General features: G+C 36.7%; 1 protein-coding gene across 1 annotated transcript; it reads left to right on the plus strand.

Annotated features, from left to right (window-relative positions):
• The first annotated feature begins 36 nt into the window (after nt 1–36).
• On the plus strand, nt 37–24,821 carry LOC140145593 (prolyl 3-hydroxylase OGFOD1-like). Its single transcript, XM_072167293.1, has 13 exons — nt 37–318; nt 6,954–7,105; nt 8,372–8,418; nt 8,965–9,065; nt 10,224–10,340; nt 10,940–11,031; nt 12,906–13,034; nt 17,453–17,566; nt 18,555–18,634; nt 20,285–20,559; nt 21,412–21,552; nt 21,990–22,048; nt 23,190–24,821. Exons 1-13 carry the CDS (start codon nt 141–143, stop codon nt 23,349–23,351), a joined length of 1,647 nt encoding a protein of 548 aa, XP_072023394.1. The 5' UTR covers nt 37–140; the 3' UTR covers nt 23,352–24,821.
• The last annotated feature ends 326 nt before the right edge of the window (nt 24,822–25,147 follow it).

Below are 25,147 nucleotides of genomic sequence, written 5' to 3' on the forward strand. Positions count from 1 at the left end.
TTGGTCAATTTTCTGGGTCACGGTCATTTTCACATAAATAATTGTGAAAATAAGCAATGGACAGCACGTGTGCCTGATAGCAGCCGACAGCAGGACAAGTGAAGCTTTCTGTTGTTTTTTGTGGTCATTTTCTCCTGAAGATGAGTAGCAAAAGGGATGTTGAAGATAAGGTGGAAGAGAAAGATACACCAAGAAAAAAGAGGAGTAAATCTGATAGAAATCGTGCAGCTCCTGCCGATGTCAATTCCACGTATACAACAGAGGAATTCAAGAAAGTGTTTGGTGAAGCTTTTAGAAAACACAAGGAATTTCAACATGGTAAACAGCTCTGTTGTCTTTGTGATGTGGTTTTATTCTGTAGTACAACAAGTTATAATAATTTAGATTAAAAATCAATGCTTATTTATTCGCTGTACAATGATGTATATGTGATTATGCCATGCATGTGTACTATTCAGTGTAGTTTTATTTGAGTTTGCTCACTAACGCTGACCGTGACGCGGTGTACTGCTCACCCGTACCCCTAGTGCCGTACTATTACGCTATGTTTTAGATTTGAGAAGGATGTCGGTATTTACATCCGCTGTTTTACACGTTATTTTCACCCTTTTATGACCGTCTAAAATTCCCTTTGTGAACCTATACGTATTAACAACTTACTTCTCACTCTATTGCAATACTTCAGGTTTCTCGATGTGCACTGAAAAAAGTGAAATTTCTTGGCCCTTTCTTGCGAGTCAGTTGGAGAGTTCCATACCCACGTTGTCCTGTCAAAATTGATCATGGTTGACCCGGTATGACCTGTGTCATCTTGCAAAGGATATGGTTCATTCCATTATTTCTTGAGGGAAATTCCAGGGAAATTCCACCCGCGTCACCAGGCGGTGATGGAAGCGATATCGCTAATTTTGAGGTCGCCATTGGATTAACACATATTCATGAAATCTTCATAAACAATTCTAAATTTGTTATGTGGTGTCAAAGCAAAATTATCTTACTCTAAAACCGTCGAGGTACGACCGTGTACCACACTGCAAGTATGTTAATTTTCCATTTGTAATTGCTAACGGTGTATTTTGAACGGGGCTGTCAGCCATGTATATTCGCCAGCCTCGTACGTCACGTGTTGCGCTTCATATGCCGCCTGATGAAATGGTCAGCACGTCCATCAATGTGATAGAAAACACCCCTATTTGAGAAATGGATGATCAATATGCATTACGTATGAGGTCAACTCAATCAATTAACCTTTAAGGTCAGCCATTTTGCATTTAAAAATAAACAGGCAAGACACGACGAGATTGTGCTCAAGGCGTGACTACAAATTGGGTTTTTAACGAATGCAGAACGGCTTTTTACGTCGATTGCACACCCAAACCTTGTACTGTATACAAGCAACAATTTGGAGAGCTCATATATGCAGGTGAGACAAATTAAACTCAAAAGTGACATCAATAACACCATGCACAAACGCAGTAGGAACACTTCAGTCGATTTTATAGTATGTATAATCGACTGAATATTCGGTCTACCGTACCCCGACGGCCGACACGCTGCTAGTCCGACACGCCGCTAGTCGGACTACACAACAAAAAGGTGCACCAGTCCGAAAATGAAAAACATGGCTGCGCTACAATATGCGGTAATAAAAAAAAAAGCATGCGCTGGTCCAAAAATGAAACCACTGCACTGCAACAGTCCGACACGCTGCTAATCCGAATCTAAAATTCACTGCACTCGTCTGAATCTAAAAAACACTTCTTTAAATACAACACTTCGCTAGTCGGAAACTGAAAACCAGGGAGCATAGCGCTAGTCCAAAACTGAAAACCACAACGCTAGTCCGAATCGGAAAAACACTGCGATAGTCCGAATCAGAAAAACACTGTGCTAGTCTGAATATCGGACTACACTAGCGCAGTGTTTCCCAAATTCACACTAGCGCAATAACGGCAATATTGTTTTCAGTTTCGGACTAGCGCAGTGTTATTTTAGATTTTGATTAGCGCAGTCGTCGGAATGAAGGAGTGTTTTCCAGATGGTCATGTGTCATATGGTGGGGCACATTTGCGTTACAAGCACTGATTTGTCCTCCTTTTCACTTAAATTGTTACATCTCTAAAACTATACATCTCACATCAACAAAACTATACATTTTTGGAAAGCTTATGTTCCAAGGAATCCAATTATGCAAAAATGAAGTTGGTATACAGGGTGCATAAGAAAATATATAGGGTGATATCATGAAAAAAATTAATTTTAATAGTGAATTCATAATTTATTGCATTTGCTACTGATATGGAATATCTCAAATGTAATCTAATTTTGTGGCAGGAAACACTATGAGGTTAAATAAAATGTATACTTTGCCATGTTATGATTGACCAAAGTGGTGATACAGGGTGTGAAAATATACGTAACTTCATGCACAAAATGTTGATTACATTTTTGAAGATATTTTCTTTAGAGTGTATCCTACATTTATTTTAACTGCATATTTGGATTCCTTGGGTAAAAAGCTTTCCAAAAATGTATAATTTTCCTATCTTAGGGTGTATAATTCTCAAGATACAACAATTGAAAGCCAAAACGCATGTCGTGACTGAAAATCTTGGCATTTGTGTGTAAGTGAATAGGAAAAAATTGAGGTTCTTGTGACTTGCAGTTCTCAGTGAATACTTGTTTTAAAACACGATTAGATAAAATTAATAGCTGAATATGAATAATGAATGATCAAGCTTTCATTTGAGGTATGATTTGCAAGTATAGCACACAATTTGGCAATGATATTTAAAATTCAAAAGGATGCCATGTCTTCCATAGAGAATGCACATACTCCACTACCGCTTATCCACTACCGCTTATCCACCAGGTTTATCTTCGTTAACATTTTGGTATTTTTTCCTAATTAAACAAATTGGCATTCCAAATTGAGAAACATATTTGAAAATTAGAATAATCAGGCTGCACAATGAGCCCAAACTTGATGCAATTGGACCAAGAATAGCCCTGTGACAACAAGTTAAATCTGAAAGAGGAGAGAAAAATGTAACGTCACCAGGTATTTTATGGTCCCACCATAAGACACATGACCAGATTCGGTACTCTAGTTTTGGACAAGCGTACCGTAGCGCAGTGGTTTTCATTTTCAGACTTGGTACTTGGTAGTGCTTCCTCTTAAATACTCCAAAAAGAGTTTTAACTGACTAGTGGCGTGTCGGAATTGACTGTCATTTTTCATGCACCAAATGCATATAACTTTGGCTTGAGCCCATTTTGAGGAAAAAAATCAAAGAGTGCATGTGTGTAAATGTTGTTTTCTGAATCGACCCCTGGTGTTAGGCTATACATGCTATAGCGCTAGCCTACACTACAGACATGACAGAGTTGATGATATGCCAACATGCGGTTTATACTCGAAGAAGTCTAGCCACAAATTTGATTTATACCTGACGTGATGCGGGATAGGCCAAATGCAATTCTAACCTACATTGTACAATGTAGATGAGTCCACTACATTCTGAATCTAGTAGAGTAATCGCTGAAGCATGACACAGTGTAAAATAATGGAAGTTCAGAAGTAAACATAGCCAATCACAACGTGTGATCGCATGACCCGGGGCATGACCACATCAAAACTGTTGCTAAAATTGCACTTCATCTAAAATTTAGACTGTTCAAAATAGATAGCATAAAAAATGATATTGTGTGCAAATTCGAAGCAAGTTCTTGAGTAAATATTTAGTCGTGATCGGCTGTATTTACATGCCATGATAGCTTTGCATTTCATTTGAGGCTACAAATTGTAGGGGAGATTGGGTTAGTTGGAATGCGGGGTAGGTTGAAACATTGTATTTTTTAAAAAACACAAAAAATTAATTTGGTAAAATACTGGCACCTAGTAATAGGTATTAGTAAGGGTCATCTACCAAATTAGCAACAGCACTGATGCCCCACCAGTGTTGGCTTGGGAAAGGAATATCTGTTTTTGACTTACTGACTAATTTTATACCCCTCGGAAAAGATCGTTATCTCCATGTTATTTGAAGATTCAGGGGATTATTTTTTGAGTATCATAAGCACTAGTATAAGTCCCAGAATAATGTTAAATAAAAGTTTTATTGTATTTCTTCTTTTGTGTAATGAACTTTGAAATGTAAAAATAGGCATCGGGGTTAGTTGAAACTTTTGAGGTGGGGTTAGTTGACACATGAAAATCACATAGAAAAATATGGTTAAAAATTTGACTTTTTAAAAATTTGTAACATGTTTACCATTTCTTCAATATTGCTTTAAGGGGGTACTACACCCCTGTCCAATTTTGCACCTATTTTTGCAATTTTCTCAAAATTATAGCACATTGGTGACAAGTAAGATATGTATATTATAGGGGCAAGGACTACAACTACTGTACTGAAAATACAGCAACACAAAGCAAGTAGTTATTGATTTATTGATCAAATATTGGGTTTCCCTCATTTTTGACTGTAACTCCACAACTGTTGGCTGTGCTGAAATAAAATTTCCAGTGCAGTAGTTGTAGTCCTTGCCCCTATAATATACATATCTTATTTGTCCCCAATGCGCCATAATTTTTGAGAAAAATGCAAAAATAGGCACAAAATTGGGCAGGGGTGTAGTACCCCCTTAATATGGTTAAAAAGCAATAATGCAAGCAAAAAGTGCACACAGAAAGTACATTTTATAACATTTTAGGCTTCTCATATTTTGGTCCATGGTGACACTCGTCACCTTGTGTCCAAAGTATTGACCCGCACTCCCACATATTTATTTATTCATTTTTTCACACTGATTGTATGTTAAACGGTGCCTTCAAGGGAAGTATTAATAACCCTAACAACACAATAATAATAATTTTGAAATTTTTACAAGCCATGTTTCAACTAACCCCACCCTATGTTTCAACTTACCCCAGGGGTGGGGTTAGTTGAAACACTTTTTTTCAAATTTTCAAATTGGATTATATGAATAATCATAAGCAGGTCCAATAAAGTTTAAGGCTGTATATGTAGCATGTATGTATATGTTAATACTGATATGGTTAGTGTTTCTTGAAAGTAATCGGTTTGCGTTAAAAAGACGATTTTGTGAAAAAATGTTTCAACTAACCCCAATCTCCCCTAGAGTTCCAAGCTTTCGAAATCTATTGAAATCGGTGAAGCATGACACCTGCCTGACCAGTAAAGGAATAGAAGTTCTAAAAGTTGCCTAATGCAAATAGAAACTTCTGATTCATTTCCATTTTTTAGCATAATACTTACAAATCCTTGAAAAAAAAACCCAAATACAATGTACCGTTTCAGCAAACAGTTTAATATACTATGCAATAAAGTATACTACTAATAGGGGGGTCACATCATTCTTTTATCTACAATATAAATGTTTGGCATTAAGTTTTTCAGAAGCATCTTGCAAAATGATGAAGATAGCAATTTAAATGGTTCAAATTGGATAAAGCGTTTTGAGTTACGCCAATTTAAAAGTTCGAAAAATGGCTGTTTTTCAGCATGATTTTGATAAAACGCATGTTTTCGACAATATGGCATGTTTGAAGACTAAAAAATCAAAATTATATGCTTCCTATGTCCGATTTTCACTTAAAGTTGCTGTATAACTGAGTCTTTCAACATAGATATGTCAAGAGGTACATCATTTGCTTCAGTTTTTGAAAAAGATTACTCCAAATATGGACTAAAACACCAAAATCAAGGATCGTCGCACTCTCATTTTAACCCCTTGCAGAATAAAATTGCAGATTACGACAATCTCAGATTAAAAATATGAATTGTGAATGGCTGCATTTACACTAAGCCAACTCTAACCCTTGGGTTGAAACACAAAAACAACAACAAAAGCTTCATGTGCATCAAAATATTGTGAGAAATTGCCTCCAAAGTGGGAAAAATCTAGAAAATCAAGGAAATTGCCGCTCAATGTAAAAAAGTGCTACAGAATGAAACAGCAAAGTTACGGACACCCTCGGAATAAAAATATCAACTTTGTACATCCATATTCAAGGTAAAACAACTCTAGGACTTCAAGTTGGACCACTGCAGTAGATAAAAACAACAAGTTGGTCATAATATGTTGATAACTACACTCCAGAAATGGAAAAATATGAAAACTTCACAAGTAAGGTCAACAATTTCTATGGGAAAATACACAGGAAAATGGCCAAAAACAAATGTTTCAATATATTGCCATTTTTAACCCAACATCCTAGAAATTTCTTGTTTACGTCAAAAGAAAGATATTTTTGTGGAGATTCAGGAAAAAGGAGTCTCAATTTGATTGCACATGTGGCACACAGTAGGGTAACTCATCATCTACAGTCATCATATCAAAATTTCACCCTTGGACAGCGTTTCCTATGGGAAAATACACACGTTTCGGGCAAAAAAACATCAAATTTTCAAATTTATCGTAGAAAAAAACAAGTTGTGCCAAAATAAAGATACATTTCTCATGGTTCAGAAAAAGTAACTTGGCACCGGGTCGAAAAACTCACTTTCTAAAGGCAATTTCTTAATTTCTTCTGCGGATCCAGACACTGGTCTTTGCTGATAAATAATCTGGTGCTTTCACAGAGCCGCCGTGTAAAATTCAAAAGGTCAATAGACCTAAAAATATTTTTTTTGTAACTACACATATACTAAATAAATATTTGAAAATGTTTAGGTCTCTATGAAGAAAACAACTTGATATTTTTTATGCTCAAAACATGCCATTGTTCATTTATGGGTCGTATGCAGACATCTAATGAGCTAATGTGTGACCCCCCTACTACTAATATAATTAATGATTTAAATAGTACATAAGCATAGTGGGCAGACTTAAATGGTCACTCAACCATACGAAGGTCACCGGTTCGAATCCGGCCAGATGCACTAGTTTTTTTCAGCGTTCATCCTTGAAACTTTGTTTGCCTGCAGACAGTGGAGCCATGAAACATTCAGAACCATTTAATTGCTGCTGCTTACCAAACTTTGTTGATGATAAGGACAACTTCTTGGAGGGATTGAAGTCAGAATTACTAGAATTACCATACAGGGAAAAGGATAATGACCTCTATACCTTCCAGCAGGTAAGCCTACATGTATAAAAGGACAATGACCTCTATTTCATAATGTGCTTTTTTGAGTAAGAATATATTGAATCATTAACAGAGAATAAACTGTGTAATAATTAGAGAATAAATGATAGGATTTTGTCTTTTGCCTATCCAATATCGTGTCATAATGGATGGGCTGGCCAATATTTTTATCGTAGTGGATACCGGCGCAGGCAAAAGACAAAATTCTATCTTTTATTCTCATTCTTATTCAGTTTTAATGTAATTTTTTAAATGAACGAAACCATCACGAACATCTAAGCCGCCGAATCGCGTTCTTAGTTCTTGCACGTGTATTACGCGAACGCATTATCGCGCGATCATTGAGCGTGCCGCCGTTGCGTGGCGTCGCGCGCCCTGACTAATATCACTATCAACTATTGTGAGATATTATACACCAGAAAACCAATCAAATTACGTGAATTCTTTACAAGACGCACCCATTGAATAAGAATTCTTCTTAAAACCAGGAAGAATACACATAGTGAAAAACTATATGAATTTAAAACAATTTACCAAACTTATAATAACATAAACAACATGAATATTGCGTTCATTTGTCTTGAGCCTGCTCAGTTTATTATAAGATGGAAAGTGGGAAAGGGAAGGAGGAGGGGCCACACCCACCCATCCACCTTGGATCACCTACAAATTTTATTGCTTTGAGAAAGGGAACTTACTATACAATGTATTTGTATAACTTTTTCAGCATCATATCATGTTTAATGTGATGTTTTCCTCATTTGACTTTTAACCCATGGATCAAAAAATGGAAGATGGTTCACTGTTATAAAATATAGTGATGTGTGGATCCAAATGAACCCAGATGCCAAACCACAACATTTCATATTCAGGCTAGGTGCTTCACCATCAGTGGGGCAAGGGCTGCAACACATACACCACCTCTGACCAAAGTCCTCTAGGGCAGGCCTTCTCAACTAGTATATTTGAAGCGCCAACTGGAAAATTTTAGTGATCATAAAGGGCCAACATGTCAAGGGAGGACTGCGAGGCCGGTAGCGCGTATGCATAGCAGAGCGGTTAATTGGTGCTTTATTGGGGGTCCAGGGGGAAGGGCCCCGGAAGCTCCTGCATTTTAAGGTTTTTAAGGCTGTGTGCCACTTCGACAGACTCCAAGCGCCACAAATGGCGCTAGTTGAGAAGGCCTGTTCTAGGGTTAAAAATATAAGTTTAATAGATATTGATCAATGTTAATGTTTCCATTTTCCTCACTTCCAGTCGGAAGCATTACAAAACTTCTCTTCACCTCATATTCAGGGACTAAGGTAAGTCATTAAACTCAACAATGGGCTATTCCAGTTGAAATCTATACACCCCTATGGAAAACATGACATAATCCTTCCACACAGGGAGTGTGAATTTCAAACAGGGTTGCTTGTATGAGTGCCTCCATTTGTGGAGATAAGGGATTAAGGTCCTGTCATTCACAGGGGGTACAAAATGTATATGGATTTCAACTAGAATAGTCCAATAAACCATTTCTTTAATATAATTTTAGAGTGATTACTGCTGACAGACTTGCCAAATTACTGCTTTGTAGTGGCTCCCTTGATGTTATCATTCCATCTGCTTTGTAGCGGGACACTTTTTCAGATGTTTTAAGTTCTTGGGCAGCAAAACTCTTATTCAGTAGTGGTTTTGAGCAGAGCAAAATTGTGACTGATGAAGAATGTGCTCTTGTCTCTATTCATGTTCAACATATCTGCTCAAGGCGAATTGCCCATACCTCACCTGTAAACTGATACACTGTAGGCTGTTTCTACCAAACATTTGTGATACATTATTTTATATTTGACCTTTGACATCTACAGGAAGTTGTTATATGAAGATTTTCGTGGCTGGCTGAGAGATGCGACTGGCATAGCATTCTCTGATACCATTGATATGACAGCATCTAAGTATACATATGCTGGTAAGATTATAGGTCATACAGTTTCTTACAACCCTCATAACTGTTTGGAGACAAATTAGAGCACCTTCAATTGCCAATTAAGTGAACTATTGCATAGGCCCAGGCCTTGAAATCATCAGACCATATATGGCGGTGTGCTGCAAACATGGGTCTCATTTTCGGTCATTTGGGTATACATCAATAACCCCTTTACCAGGCCAATTTTGGTATATGGATGGGTCCTTTTCAAAATTTTCCAAACTTTTTCTGAAAATAGCCCAATTTTGCCTAATTGTAGACCAAATTTTTGAAATTAGTGCTGAAAAGTTTGGCAATTTGCATTAAATTTTACCAAAAAAACCTTTCGGTGTGGGTCCAAATTTCTTGAAAAATTTCTTGAAAAATGTACATATATGTGACCCGGCAGCACAAACGAGCCGTAAATTCCCTAAATTGTATTCTGAGTTATGGTGTAAAATGTGTACGAAGGTCGTATCCATCGGTCACTTAAGCTGGCGCGACATCTGTCTTATTTGGATAGTCACAACACCAATCAATAATCCTATTATTGAAGTGGATAATAAGCTTCTACCTTAGATGGCTATAGAACTTTTAATAGCTCTGGTCTTTGTTTGCTTTGCTAAATCCTTTTCAAGTGGTGGGTTATTTGTATAGGTATGCATAACCAACAATTAACAATGAGAGAACCTTCTTAAACCTTGTTGACTTGGGGATGATTTGAAATGACCGCCAATTATGACTGTTTGATATTTATTGCCAGCAATGTGGAAAAAGAGACACACATAGAAACTAAAAAGCTATAATTTTGTTGAAGGAGCAAAGTTTAACTAACCATAACTCCGCTTCTGGATATCGCTTGAAGTCAAATGATATACCATTTTAAAGTTTATGATGTTTATTTTTTAAACACGAAATAAAACAAAATTGACCGGGGGAGGAATTTACGGCGCATTCGCCGTGGACGGTCACATATGGATTGGTCCACTTTCAAATTTTCAGTGGCACATCCATACCAAAACCAAAATAATTATTGAGTACACCCATGCCTTTGTACACAATATGGCTATCAACTTCAGAAGCAACATGGAGGGCATACACATGCATGCCATAGGTATTATATCAATATAATAGTTCTAAGTCTTCATTTTTATATTTCAGATTATCTTTTGTGTCATGATGATGAATTAGAAGGAAGAAGGATAGCATTTATTCTGTATTTAGTGCCATCTTGGAATCAAGAGGATGGAGGAAGCTTAGATTTATTCAAAGTTGATGGTGAGTAGCAGTGGCGTAGCCAAGGGGGGGGGGGAGGGGGGCCTGACTGCCTCCCTGTGAGAAGTCTCCCCCCCCCTCTTGCCCCCTCTGTTGGATGCTGGCCACCCTGATATATAAGATATTTAGCCCTTTTTTGTACTTTTTAGATCATTTTTAACCGTTTTTGTCAAAGTTTTTCCCCCTTAAAATTTGGCTTGCCCCCTCTTTGCCTACCCTCTGAAAAAGTGCTGGCTATGTCACTGGTGAGTAGATAATGTTGTGTCATGATGATGAATTAGAAGGTACATATATCATCAAGTGGATGGTGATATTATTTCAAGATTCACTCCATGAGCTAGCTGCATGCTGGTGAATGTGTTAGGAACTCGGTCATAAAAATACAAAGAGATAAAAATAAGAATGGTCAAATGCTGTCTGTGGCAATGAGCTCACCAAGGTCAACACAAATTTGAACAGTTTGAATGACATTTTTGCCATAAAATAAGCCCTAGCCGGAATCTTTAAAAAATTATCAATTTTTAGCTATTTCAAATAAATTTTTTACCTCTTTGGAAAATGTGTCTATGTGATAAATAATTGAGCTTGTTTTGCAATTGCAGATAACTACCAACCAGTAACCATAGCCAAATCTCTCTTGCCAAAGTGGAACAACTTTGTATTTTTTGAAGTAACACCCAAATCATTTCATCAGGTAGGTATTATAGCACACCAGCAAACAAATAGTACAATACACATGCACAGGGTGCATTGTGTGTATTGATTGACACAGTCCCTTGCAACTCATATTCATTCATTCATTCATATTTTATTTTCATCAATCATCAAAATGCATGTAATACATAAAAGCCAACAAAGTAATACAAAATATATAAAGCTAGAATATTAAATACAATCAGGAATCAATAGTATAATCAAGCTTACGATTAAATCAATATTATGTAAGTCAATACAGTAATATAATAATGCATGCTTAAGCAGACTACATTTTAAATGACAGTAATGATAATAATAATAATAATAATAATAATGATGATAATAATAATAATAACACAAATAATAATAATAATGATAATACAATATAGTACTGCATGATTAATTATTAAGCAAGATTAAGCAAGCATTAGATTATACAAAATATATGAATGATCATTGATATAATGAATAGTCAAAATTAATATGAAATATGAGGCAAGAATTAATGTTATAATTATATATCGATACAATCAATTAGTAACAATCATATCAGTATAATATAAATAAATACAATAACATAATAATGCATGCTTATCAGAATACATTTTAAATGGTCATTGATACAATAAATACAAAGTATAGTAATACAATTCTAAACTAGGTTGTTGAGCAAAGGAAATTGAGAGGGAAAAGAGATGATTGACGAGGACTCTGCTAAACGTGGGGCGTGAGGTGCAGAGACCTCATTGACACACAAACATACACATACACATATCCGACAGAAAGAAAAGAAGAGAAAGGGATATGAAAGGGAAGAAAAAGAAAAGAGAAAGAGAAGAATAGTGAAGGTCATAGCTACTAATTACGTCAAGAGAATAATGGAGACAAACGCCTACGGTTTCTGATGATGATTCTGATGATGCAGTATTAATGTGAAGTTCGGTGGCTACTATTGTAGGAATGCAAGCATATATGTGCCATGCATAATAATACAAAAATGCATAATTTGTGCATACCCGGGATCATACCATAATACCTGCCTGCAATCGCCAAGGACATGTCTGGCCAGTCATCGCTGCTAAAGCTGCAGTGTTATGAGTGCACATCCCAACTTAGCAAGGATTCATTCCATATAGGCCTACCGTATATCAACCCCAAGTCCCTACTTGCATTGTGTGTATTGATTGATACAGTTCCTTGCAACTCCCATTCGTAATACAAAAATGCATAATTTGTGTATGCAGGGCTAACAGAGCATTTGAAGCAGAAACTTGTTGCTGCCACACAGGTAGGCTACATATGGGGCTTTGTAAAATTCAGCATATTGCTATAAAGATTTTTAAATTTTACATTTATTGCAATGACAATGGTCCGACCATAGATGACGTCACATAAAAACATTGCAGACCTCATGAATAATTAATCCCAGAAACTTACTGCTGCCACCAGCGTAAGCTATGTAAAATTAAGCAGATTGATATCAACACTTATGTTCAAAGAATGACATCCCTGGGGGGAGCACTCCCAATTTGCAAGTGACGCTTATGTATGTCTGTTAAGCATCGTTGTCACCCAAAGACCCCATAATTATTTTTCAAACACATGCCTGTAACCCAAAGGTCCTTATTTTTCAATTTGAACTACAACTTTCATTTATCACTGATTTTGAAGCTACTCTTTTTTCCCAAACTGCCTGCGGACTTATCAATTAATTTTCACCACAGAAAATGGTTGAGCATCAAAGTTCAAGACATATCCCCCATAAATTTTTCCATTAAATCTGAAATCGCATAGCTAGGTACACATCTTTCTGAGAAAACCATTTTTAGTTTCTTAGCCTATTTTGATTTTGTTTTTCTCTGGTTAATGTAGGTGGCTGAAGTACTCTCAGAAGACAAATGTAGGTTGTCAGTAAGCGGATGGTTTCATGGTCCTACAGTGGAGAGACCTACACCATATATAGAACCAAGGAGTGAATTAACACCACATGTATCTATTGATGTAAGTTGATTGATGGATTGATTGATTGGTTGCATGAGTGAGTAGGTGTGGTTGTCAGAAAGTGGGTGGTTTCATGGCCCTACAGTGGAGAGACCTACAACATATATAATAATAATAATAATAATAATGAACATTTTTAACGCGCACAAATCTGCAAAAAGCACTCATGGCGCAACAAAGAGCTCAAGCAAAAAAATAGCAATGAAACCAAACAACAACAAAATATTATGAAAACAAGATACAGAAAAACAAGAACTTAATCATAAGCAATATTCATAAGATGAGTTTTTAGACATGATTTAAATGATTCAAGTGAAGAGCAAATACGGATATGATGAGGTAGATTGTTCCACAGATGAGGAGCTGCCACAGCAAATGATCTGTCCCCCATGACCGGGATGTTTTTGTTCAACAAGAAGATTTTTGTTAGCTGAGCGTAAGCCTGTGCGTGGTGGATTGTATGGATGAATAAGTTCAGTGATGTATGATGGTGCAGATCCATGAACAGCGCGATATGTGAGAAGAAGGAGCTTATACTGGAGTCTCAAATGAACTGGCAGCCAATGTAAATCAGATAAAATTGGGGTTATGTGACTGGATGGTTTGGTGCGTGTGACAAGACGAGCAGCTGTATTTTGAATCAACTGTAATCGATGAATTTGTTCTTTTGGAAGTCCAAGAAGTAACGAATTACCAATGTCCAAGCGAGAGGTGATAAATGCATGCACTAATTGCTCAGTAGCCTGTTCAGTAAGGAATTTGCGAATTTTACCCAAGTTTCTAATATGATATGAAGCAGATTTGGTAACAGAAGATATATGCGAAGTAAGAGTCATTTGAGCATCCAAGATCACGCCTAGATTGCGAACTTGTTTCACAGGAGAAATAGCAGAGTCACCAATTCTAATTTGTAAGTCTGTGATCTTATTGAGTTGTTGTATTGAGCCAAGTAGAATAAACTCAGTCTTGTTGTCATTAAGCTTGAGATAATTATTTTTCATCCATTGACGGATCTCCTCAATACATGACTCCAGAAGATGAATGGATCTTTCAGCTGCGTTCTGTGATGCTTCAAATGAAATATAAATCTGGGTGTCGTCCGCGTAAATGTGATACTGGAGATGGTATTTGTGTATAATGTGACGTACCGGAGAGGTGTATATAGAAAACCACTGTGGTCCAAGCACAGATCCCTGCGGCACAGAATAGTTAAGTGCCACAGCTTTAGAAGAAGAGGTGCCGACACGCACACACTGTCAATTAAGTAGGATTCACACCATCTCAGTGCTGCACCTGATACCCCGATGTTATTCTCAAGTCTGTGTAAAAGGATGTTGTGATCTACGGTATCAAATGCAGCACTAAGATCGAGTAATACAAGAGCTGTGATCTGTCCACAATCCATTGCACTCAGTATGTCACTATTAACACGCAACAAGGCAGTCTCAATGCTGTGATTGGGTCTGTAGGCAGATTGGAAAAGGGTCGTGTAAATTTTGCTCAGAAATGACAGACATAAGCTGAGATGAAACGACACGTTCTATCATCTTTCCTAGAAACTGCAAATTAGCAATCGGCCTGAAGTTCTTAAGGTCCTCTTTATCTAGACCAGACTTCTTGAGGAGAGGTCTGATGTAAGCCATTTAAGTTCACTAGGAAAATGCCTGAAACAAGAGATTTGTTAATAATACATGTTATAGCAGGAACAATCTTATGAACACATTCTTTCAACAACCAAGTTGGTACAGGGTCTAGTTCACATGACTTTGTAGGAGCATTCATCAACATTTTTAACACTTCGTCATTGGTAGTAGGTTTAAATTCGGTTAAACGCGTAACACATTGAGAAATATTTAAGTTATCATTTGGTAACTCACAGTGATCATCAAAACCAGTACGAATTTTTTCAATTTTCCCAACAAAGAAATCAGAAAAATTGTTGGCAAGGATTTGGTCAGAAGTACAACTTGGCAGAACAGGTTTTTTACTCTTGTGCAGCAGATTGTTAGCAATACGAAAAAGGCTCTTTTGATCACCAGAGCATTGAGCAACAGAAGCGAATAGTAATCTGATTTTGCCTTCTCAATCATACCTTTGACCACCTGCCTTTGTTTACAATACATTTGACGGTCAACTTCAAGTTTTGACTTTCGCCATTTATGTTCGAGTTCCCTTCTATAACATTTTGCCTCACGAATCTCCCCATTGAACCACAGTGTATTAGGCCTGACAAGAACACGACGCGTTTTAGCAGGGGCATACTCGTCAAGAAGGGAACTCAGTAAAGATTCATACTTATCAACACAAATATCAACAGTATCATTTTCAAGGTCAATTTGTGAGAGAGTCTTAGATATATCTTGACCAAAAGAATTAAAGTCAATAGCTTTTAGATTACGTGTTGTGAATGTTTTCCACTGAAGAGGTGGTTTTTGTAACATCAAACCACAAGTTACGATAAAATGATCTGAAAGACGGAGAGCAGGATGAACACCTACACTAGACAAAGCACATTCAGTCTCGCGTGTAATTAGTAAGTCTAGAGTGTGGCCATGTATGTGAGTGGGCTCAGTGACATGTTGTTTTAACCCATAAGATGTCAGTAAATTCATAAACTGCTTAGATTCGCTGTCGTCAGGATCATCAACCCACACATTGAAGTCTCCAGTGAAGATTATTTCTGAAGGATGCAACTGGTAATTCTCAACCATGGACCTGAATTCCTCCAAGAACACCTTGAAAGGTAGCTGATGTCCACTTGTGTCTTTGATTTTTTCAGGTCTATAAACCACAACAATTTTCAGTGAACGAGAATTATTTGTGATTTCTGCTTGAAGGGACTCAAATGATCTAAATGTCCCCGCATTCTGGACCTTACTAACTGAAAAAGTGGATTTGTATAAGAGCCCAACTCCACCACCAGTTTTGTTTTGGCGTCTAATATGAGTAAAGGTATAACCTCTTGGGAGTGATGTCTCCAATAACTACATCATCTCCTTCTTTCAGCCAGGTTTCTGTTATTCCAACGATATCATACTTATGTTCCAGCACAAGATCAACAAACTTAGTGGACTTGTTTCTGATGGACTGTGTATTAATGAGACACAATTTTGCTTGAGCTGGGACAGAAACATTACGTTCGGTTGTAATTGTGGCGCTCTTTTACATGCTTACCGCACGACACCCTCTACGTACAGGGCGTGGGTTTAGATTAAGAGCAGTTATGTTTGACCATGTTTGCAGTGGAAGATGTTGGTTTGGTTTTGTGTTTAGTCGTAGGAGTTGTTCTCTTGAATATTCCTTCTTACAGTTGGTAGGAATAGGGGGGTGAACATTTTCACTGTTTGGACCTGGATTTGCCTGAATATCACCACATGCAAGTAATTCAGGTTTATAAGTAACAGAGGAGTTTTGATACAGTAACACTGGTCTTCCAATATACTTATGATGCTGAAGTATAGGCCTACACAAGCCAGTAGATATTGAGTTCAGAAAAGTACATGGTAGCTGATTCTTTAGTCCAGTAAAGAAAATGGTAACAAGTAGATACTTAACAATCATGGTTATTTAGGGAGTATTGTTCCTCAAGAAGTAAAGAGCGATAAACTGTGATATGCAGATTGTAGTGGCTGATCCATACTATGAAAAACTCACCGAGTGTGTCCAAGTGATGAATCTCAAACCAATAATCCAATTCAATCAATGATCAATATTGAATCCAGATCAATCAATGCTCAATATTGATCAGTAAGCTAGTCCACAGTGTATATTGGCCAGATTTTTAACCAATATAGAATCATGAAAACCAATTTTTTGTAGAAAACGAAGAAACAGAGGACACCTTAGTCCAAATAAGTAGCACAAAATGTTCTTGGTTGGTTTCGTAACAAGATGGTAAAACTTTTGCAAGGGAAACCTCTTTAAAGCTGGTAATTAAAGCATAGGTTTCAAGAGCTCAGACACAGTGCTGCCAATCGGCGCTCTGGTCTGCATGCCTATAGAATCAAGTAGTAAATACGCGGTTTTAGGGTTTTTCTACCGGAAGTTAATTTGTGCCGAAATTCCTTCCCACAGTGCAATATGCGTATTGCATAACAAAGAATATTGATTAACCACCAAATTGTATCTATTGTTATGCAAAACGCTTATTGCATTGTGGGAAGGAATTTCGGCATAAATTGACTTCTGGTAGAGAAACCCTAAATCCGCGTATTGACACCACATGTATCTATTGATGTAAATAGATTGATTGCTTGGTTGATTGATTAATTGTTAATTGCTTGATTGACTGATTGATTGATTTTTAAATGCATGAGTAAGTGTGATTGTCAGTAAGTGGACATGTATCTGTCGATGTAAGTAGATTGGTTGATTAATTGATTGTTGATTTGATTGATTAATTGATTGATAATTTACAGGAAGAATTATTCTATGGTTGGTTGAATCCTAAGTACTTGGATCTTTTAACCCAGTCAGACATTCAGGACAGATTTGAGCAGGCATCAGAGATCCAGCTTTCAGATTTCCTCATGGTATGTATGCATAGAATATTTTGTAAATCAAGGTGAATGCAGCTGAGTTTAGTCAATAATGAGGTTTGCATCAGGTACGGTCCACCATCCACTCTTTTCGGCAGGTGCATCAGGTGGGCACCACTTTCTCATGAGCACACCACCTTGTTTGTAAAATGGACAGAATCTTGTTCTGCTTTTACCTTTTTGTTATGTATTCACCATCCCTAAAGACCTGTTATGTTTTTCCAGCCATCCTAAAGACCCCTAGTTTTTATTCACTCAAAGACATTATGTTTTCCTATTATTTGTTTTTTCTATTTCCCCCTCCCAGACTCCCTTTTGAAAACAAAATCCTCGCCCATTTTTTGCACCAAAAGACCCATTTTTTTCTCAATTCTCCCTGAATTTTATACCTACATGTGCATTAATCTTTAAGCAAAGTTAGGGGCTATGCAATAATTGGGTGCACCCCAGAGGTTTAATTCTAAAAATCAAAATATCTGCCAATAATTGCTTTCACCCCTTTCTGTGTGCAAAAAAACTTTGCCCCCCCTTACACACATGCACAGATTTTAAAGGACCCAAATATGTCAATTGTGTAATCATATTGATGGAAATATGAAATTTTAACTTTTTTTACTAGTCCGGTCAATGTAAAGGATTAATATTTAGTTAAAGGTCCACCACCACATCTGGAATAATGAACTACATAATTGAGTTAGTTATGTGGCCCAGGGCATGTCAGTCCAGACACCACCTAAGTCCAGACAGGTATACTTGTATACAGGAGTGTGATCTATAAGGACAAAGTAGCCTACCAACTGGCCAGTTGACCAGTCCAACGATTGTGGACCTTTAACATTATGATTCATTTTGTAATATGTTTTAAAAATTTTTTAAATAGTCCTGTTTAGTTTTTGCAATTGGAAGTAGATTACAATACAAAGACAATATAATCTGTAGATAAATCCTAATTATTTATATTGTCCATTCAATTGTGTTGTAGGAAGAGAAGTTTGATAATGTATGTAAAGCAATGCAGAACCCTGACATCAGGTGGAATAGGAGAGGCCCATATAACAAAAGGTACAGTGTATAAATTGCATCTCTAAGATTTTTACCTATAACCATGTTCCTGGATCATAACTAGTTGCCTAAACTCAAAGAATCACTATTGACTTTTACAATGGAGCTAGGATCAGGGATGCAAGTTTTTCGGTTCTTCCCGGATTTCCAGTTTTTTTGCAGATCCGGATTTGGAATCCAGATTTTTGCGGGAAAAAATTAATTTTTTTCTTGGTGTTTTGGGTTTTTTTTTTTTTTTAACATTTCCTGAAGTGGATGATGATATTTCATCATAAAAAGAGCAAAAACAATTTTTTAGGGGGATGATATCCTCATTGCCTATTCCCCAATTCCTAGCGTTTGCTAAAAAGATAGTGCTCCGATCAAGCATTCAGCTTGCTTGCTTTGCTCGCACCATTTCAGGGTTTTTTTGTTTTTTTTTCAACTTGCATCCCTGTAGGATTCTTCAATTCCAATTTGCTTTCCTCTCTCAATCCTAACCCTATTAAAGAGGGGCATAAAGCTGAGACTAGTCTGAGAAGTCAAGTCAGTCAAGTCACTGTACAAATTCAATGCGGTCAAGTCAATGATTATCCCTTAAGTCTGTATTACCTCAAGTCACAACCCAATCAAAGCTATAGTTTGATCAGCTAATAACATCATGAATTTATATCAATATACAGTATTTTATTTTGAGAATTGCCTTGTGGTAACTCACCAGAAGTATCCCAAATTATTAATTCAAGTCTTATACTTAATTTACTTTATATAGAGCAGACAGTTTGGTCAGTCAATCTTAACATGGGTCTACTTTTCAGCATAGTGGTAAAAGGCTAGCAATTCCCGCCAATTATGAGCTGATCATACTATAGCAGGAGATCATTTTTTCTAATACTTAATTGAATTCACAGAGTTACAGAATAAAGCCTAACCTAAAAAAATTAATATCCCCATGATAATGAAAGAATGAGCATACTGTGGTTATTGTACAAAAAACAGGGCAGTTACTCATAACTTGTGATGTTGTATTATAAACTTAGGCAATAGAAACAAATTAGTTTGAACTTTCGATTGACCATCGATGCTTGGTCGATACTTATTATTTATGAAATCAATTAATTGACTATTGTTAATTGTGATAACATATGAATCTTTGCCTGTACTGATATTTTCCAATATACATTTAGCATTAATTCTGATTAATTAGTTGTTAGTTCATTAATAACAAGCATGGAAGCAGCATCGACGGTCGATCCAAACATAGGCGTAGATCCCGGGGGATGGGGGATTTATCCCCCCCAATATTTTGCCAGGGGGATGGTCCATACAATCATCCCCCCCAATGTTGATGCCTGAATATGGGTTTATGATCAAATTAACCTCATATTTGCCCATTTTAGCCCCAAAAATGCAAATTTTCACGCGCTTCGCGCGCATTTATTCCCCTTTGCCACCATATTTACTAAGTTAAGCTTCAAAATAGCAAAATTTTTCGTGCGCTTCGCTCGCATTTGTACCATACACTTATTTTGTCGCCAAAAGGTGTTGGATTCACTTTTTTTTTAACTCCATCCCCCCCCAATGTCAAAAAGAAATCTACGCCACTGGATCCAAAGATCAAAAAAATTTGTTTTTGTTGCCGTATAAATCTTAACTTTACCTGTCTTTCAGGAATTATGAGCAAGCTGAAGAGTCAAGTCTTCCTGAGGCTGTCAAGGAATGTATTCACCTGATGAGATCAGAACATATGTTCCTATTGTTATCCAACTTCTCTGGGCTCAAATTACATGAACAAGCACCCTCTGATGGGAGCAGTGATGAAGATGATGACAGTGACAACGAAGAAGAGCAGGAGGAGGAAGAGGAGGAGGAAAGGGGAGCAGTGGAGAAGGGAAAACAGAAAGAGGCAAACTTGAAAGTGAAAAATTCTGCACAGGGTAATGAAGGTAACTTGGAATTCATATAAGTATGCATTTAATTTAAAATCTGTTTGGCGACAACTCTCTAGTCCAAAGGTTCTCTAGTCACGATCCGTTCAGTGTATAATGTATTTACTCTATTATGCTTCTCTTCTATTAAATGCCCCCATCTTTTTTCATAGAAAAAAATGACCAAATTGCAGAATTTCCATGCCATAGTATGTAAGCATAAGTAAGCTAAAAACTGACACGTGATGATCTTGAAATTGCATGGACAAATCCTATTCTATTGTATATTTCCATCCAATTCATCACCACATTATAGTTCATATATTAAACTAAACAAGTCACATTTTTGCATAAAAATGCACTTACAGATCTAGTTTAACAGTATTTTCCGATAAATATGTGGTCCCTGTAATGCCTGTATGGTTGCTGCCATGTTGAATTCAAACAAGAAGTCGTATTTCACAAGTTTCAGAAGTCGCATCACTGGTTACTTTATGTCTTGAATTGGAAAAAACAAAAATTCCATGTCTTCCATAGGGGTGTATGGGTTTCAACTGGAATAACACATTTTTAAGGAAATCCAGTGCACATCCATTTTTTCACATCCATTTTTATTTTCCTTTTCTTCACTGCTACCCCTTTCTTCTCCTCCCTTTTATTATTTGGTTTACTTGTTGTCCAGGTCTTGTACAAATGTCTCAACTTGGTTGGCCAGTTGGGAGTCGATATGCGACTCATTCCCTTGATCATGTTACATATATGGCCTTTTAGAGGGACACTGATTAGAAATTTATTGGAATATTTTTATGCTGAAAGTGAAAGCCAGTTTTGAACAAATCCAGTTACATACATGGTCTTATTGTTATACAGGCAAACCAAGGAAGCCAGTGAATCCTCGTTGCCGGGTAGAAGTCCGCCGTTGGAGTCCGGGTTGCTATACACTATGTCACGACACAGATATGGAGGGATCAGAGTTTGCTCTAGATGCTGTTATTTATTTCAAATGTGCAAGTAAGTAGGTGAACTATATGAAATGGCAAAACAAGTCCTTGTCGTCTCTCCCTTTCTGCTTGGAAAAGGGATTCGGAGCTCTGATATTGTGATATAGAGGGGATTAACACAAGAGGTCCTATCTGCAATAGCTGCCCTATAGATATTTGACAATATCTGCATTCTATATTGTACATTTCTTAAAGTATGACACCTGGCAGCTATTGCTGTGGTGGTCTCCTTGCACTAAACCTTTGATATAGCTGCATGCCAGAAGGTCTATATGTTATTTCTCAAATTTAATATGATTCCTAGTCATATCAGTGGCATAGCCAAGGATGGCACCCCCCCCCCCCGTTAGAAGTCTTGTACCTTCACCCCCCCCCCCCCACCCCATATACTCATACTCTTATATATAACATGAGGTGATGTTTCCTTCTATTTTTATTGTATTGCAGCATGGGATGTTTCCTACATGGGTTTTACATCATACATAGCAAAAGGAGAAGATGAAGTGGTGAGTACTGGGATATTCTATTTGAAATGCACACTCCCTGTGGAACATATAGATAAAGTCTTCCACAGAGGGAGTATGATTTTGAAATAGAAAAGACAATTGGGTAACTTGCAATTAAAGATGTAGTTTGCAAAATATTCAGCCATAAGCTGCACAATTGGAGAGAAAAAAGGACACTAAAGTTTTTCAACAATTTTCAGCAAAGCCTTATGTAAAATGTGTAAGTCTATCTCTGAGTAAGATCATTTTTACCAAATTGGAGCCACTCTGTAGCAGATTTTCTAAATTTTAACTGGAATTTATTTAGCAAGTACTCTCTTTTACTTAACTCCACTATTTTGTTATACAAATCCAAAGATTTTACTCACTTTTCAGACATTTCTTCCTCAGAGTGGAAGACTGTCAGTTATATACTGATATCACCTCGCTTCCTCTACATGCTTGCCATCATGAGATTGGCTGTGATACACAACATGTATTAGTTTGTGTAGCCTTGAAACACATGCGCCGTTCTCCTAATCACAGTGTAATATGTGACGTGTCATGTCAAAAGGAGACACTTTTGGGCAAGATCGTAAATGGAGAAATAGCCAAAAATCTGCCGGGGTGATTTTTCACAATTTTGGGTTTGTTCTTGAATTTGTGATGTTATTAATGTTTAAAATATTGTCTGATAGTTTCAGACTGGAATGTAACTGTCACCTTGTATTTTTTGAGATATTTTTCAAGGTAATTCCTACTCTCAACATTGTCAATAATGTTTTTAAAGGCCGATATCTCAATTTCTAATTATAATACCATAACTTACGAACTCAATATCTTCGCTTAGGAATGTCCGATTTTCATTGGGGAAAACGGTATTGTGGAGCAAAATATCTTTATATTTAAGATATGTAAAAACCGTAAAATTGATAACCTGCCCAAAAGTGTCTCCTTTTGACATGACACGTCACATATGCTTGTGTGTGAATCAGAATGCTCTCTTATACAGAGATGCAGCCAGGAGGTCTCAATGCTACCATAAATTGATTGGTTGAATATGTTTTGATGGACACACTTAATCATTATTTTCGTGCAAGTCCCCTGAATAGTTATATTAGTCCCCTTACCTCACATAATCATCTTGATATTTTATTTTCAGCTTCTGTGTGTCTACCCAGATGACAACTCACTAGGCCTGGTGTACAGGGACAAAGAAACCATGGGATTTGTCAAGTATATCAACAATCGCTCAAAGAGGGAGGCCCAGATAAAATCGGAACCAGTTTATTTTTACGACATTAAAGCTGTATATTACGAATAGATTATATCGTTATTATTTTTGCAGAATGTTGAATAACATGTTTAGTATAGAGTGTCCCCACAGCAGTATACTCCCTGTAGCTCTTCAATGATAGGGACAGTCCACAGCAGCTGAAGGAAGTATCCCATCATACATTGCAGTGTAGCTGTGTGCTCCATAGCAAATGTATACAAAAAAACAGGAAGGGCTGCTTAGATATTGAGAGCTATGGATAGTTTCACAATACTTTAGGGGTCATATTTTTTCCAACAAAAGTCATAAGCACCCCTGATTTAAGTGAGTAATTAAAAGTTGAAGTGACGTATTTGTGTACATTTTCTATGGCACGTGCAGTACTATTAATATAGTACTTCAAAGCATAATGGGATACTCCCTTCAGCTACCCTGGGTAAAGAAGTTCAAATAACTATCCAACACATTTCACTGTTAAGCTGAATTTATACTCAATTGCTTTTGCAGAAAAGCAATTCTCACACATGCTCAGTGTTTACTTCCGTTTTTAGAGTGTCAAGCCAATCAATCGATACCAATTGCTGAGGCAAACACGATGTCGCTTTTGCGAGTTGGAGAAATCTCAACTTTCAAATGATATCGCTTGACATGTGAATGCATCAACCAATCATTTACAACTAACTGGATCTATTATTTTCCTAATCAATTTACCTTTCTCAATTATTAACTTTCGGTGATGAATTAATTCAAAGCAATAATTATTGACAGTAATGGATGTTCTAAAAATGTATTTCGTGGCATTAAGAATATATTAATTGTCATCTGCAATCGCTATCGCCATGATAAGTACAAATGCAAAAGCGACGAGTGATGCATCGCATAATTCGGCGATTGCACATCGCTTTCCAAAAGCGGTGCATCACAATCGCTCGGCGAACAAGTATAAATTCAGCTTTAGAAATAGAATGTCAACCTCTTTTGACATGATAAATAAATGCAGATAGTTTACATTTGGATTCTATTTGGCCATATGTTATAATCACAACAGTAGTATGAATAGATGTTACAAGACCAGTTATTTCAAGATTAAAGCTGGGATATTCTTCAAATATGCCATTACAGATGGAAGTCCAAGGAAAATACTTTTTCAATAATAATATGGCAAAAATTATTTGTTTTTTATTGCGCATTGTCAATAAAATCCCTACTAACACCTGGGGTAATTCACATTGCCAGTTACGTAACTTACGTATCACGCAAAAGCTGCCCCAAAGACATCAAATGCCTGCAAATTATTTGACAATTTCTGCATTCTATATTAATCACCTATTCAGGTAACTTAGTTTGAAATTTCTTGCCATCGATGACACACAGTGACATTAATCTTAGTTCAAGACTAAGTAGTAGGTGACAATGCATATTGTGGAAAAATTGTACACAAAACCAAGTATAATGTTATAGTTGAGGAAAACCAAGTATAATGTTATAGTTGAGGAAAACCAAGTATAATGTTATAGTTGAGGAAAACCAAGTATAATGTTATAGTTGAGGAAAACCAAGTATAATGTTATAGTTGAGGAAAACCAAGTATAATGTTATAGTTGAGGAAAACCAAGTATAATGTTATAGTTGAGGAAAACCAAGTATAATGTTATAGTTGAGGAAAACCAAGTATAATGTTATAGTTGAGGAAAACCAAGTATAATGTTATAGTTGAGGAAAACCAAGTGCAATGTTATAGTTGAGGAAAACCAAGTATAATGTTATAGTTGAGGAAAACCAAGTATAATGTTATAGTTGAGGAAAACCAAGTATAATGTTATAGTTGAGGAAAACCAAGTATA

Source organism: Amphiura filiformis, chromosome 2 (genome assembly GCF_039555335.1).
Source record: "Amphiura filiformis chromosome 2, Afil_fr2py, whole genome shotgun sequence".
In the NCBI taxonomy this organism is placed as follows: Eukaryota; Metazoa; Echinodermata; class Ophiuroidea; order Amphilepidida; family Amphiuridae; genus Amphiura; species Amphiura filiformis.

Coding starts and splice junctions, on each gene's coding strand:
- LOC140145593 (XM_072167293.1), top strand. CDS start 141: ATGAGTAGCAAAAGGGATGTTGAAGATAAGGTGGAAGAGAAAGATACA. Junction 20,560..21,411: donor TTCTGCACAGGGTAATGAAG/GTAACTTGGAAT, acceptor ATTGTTATACAG/GCAAACCAAGGAAGCCAGTG. Junction 21,553..21,989: donor TATTTATTTCAAATGTGCAA/GTAAGTAGGTGA, acceptor ATTGTATTGCAG/CATGGGATGTTTCCTACATG.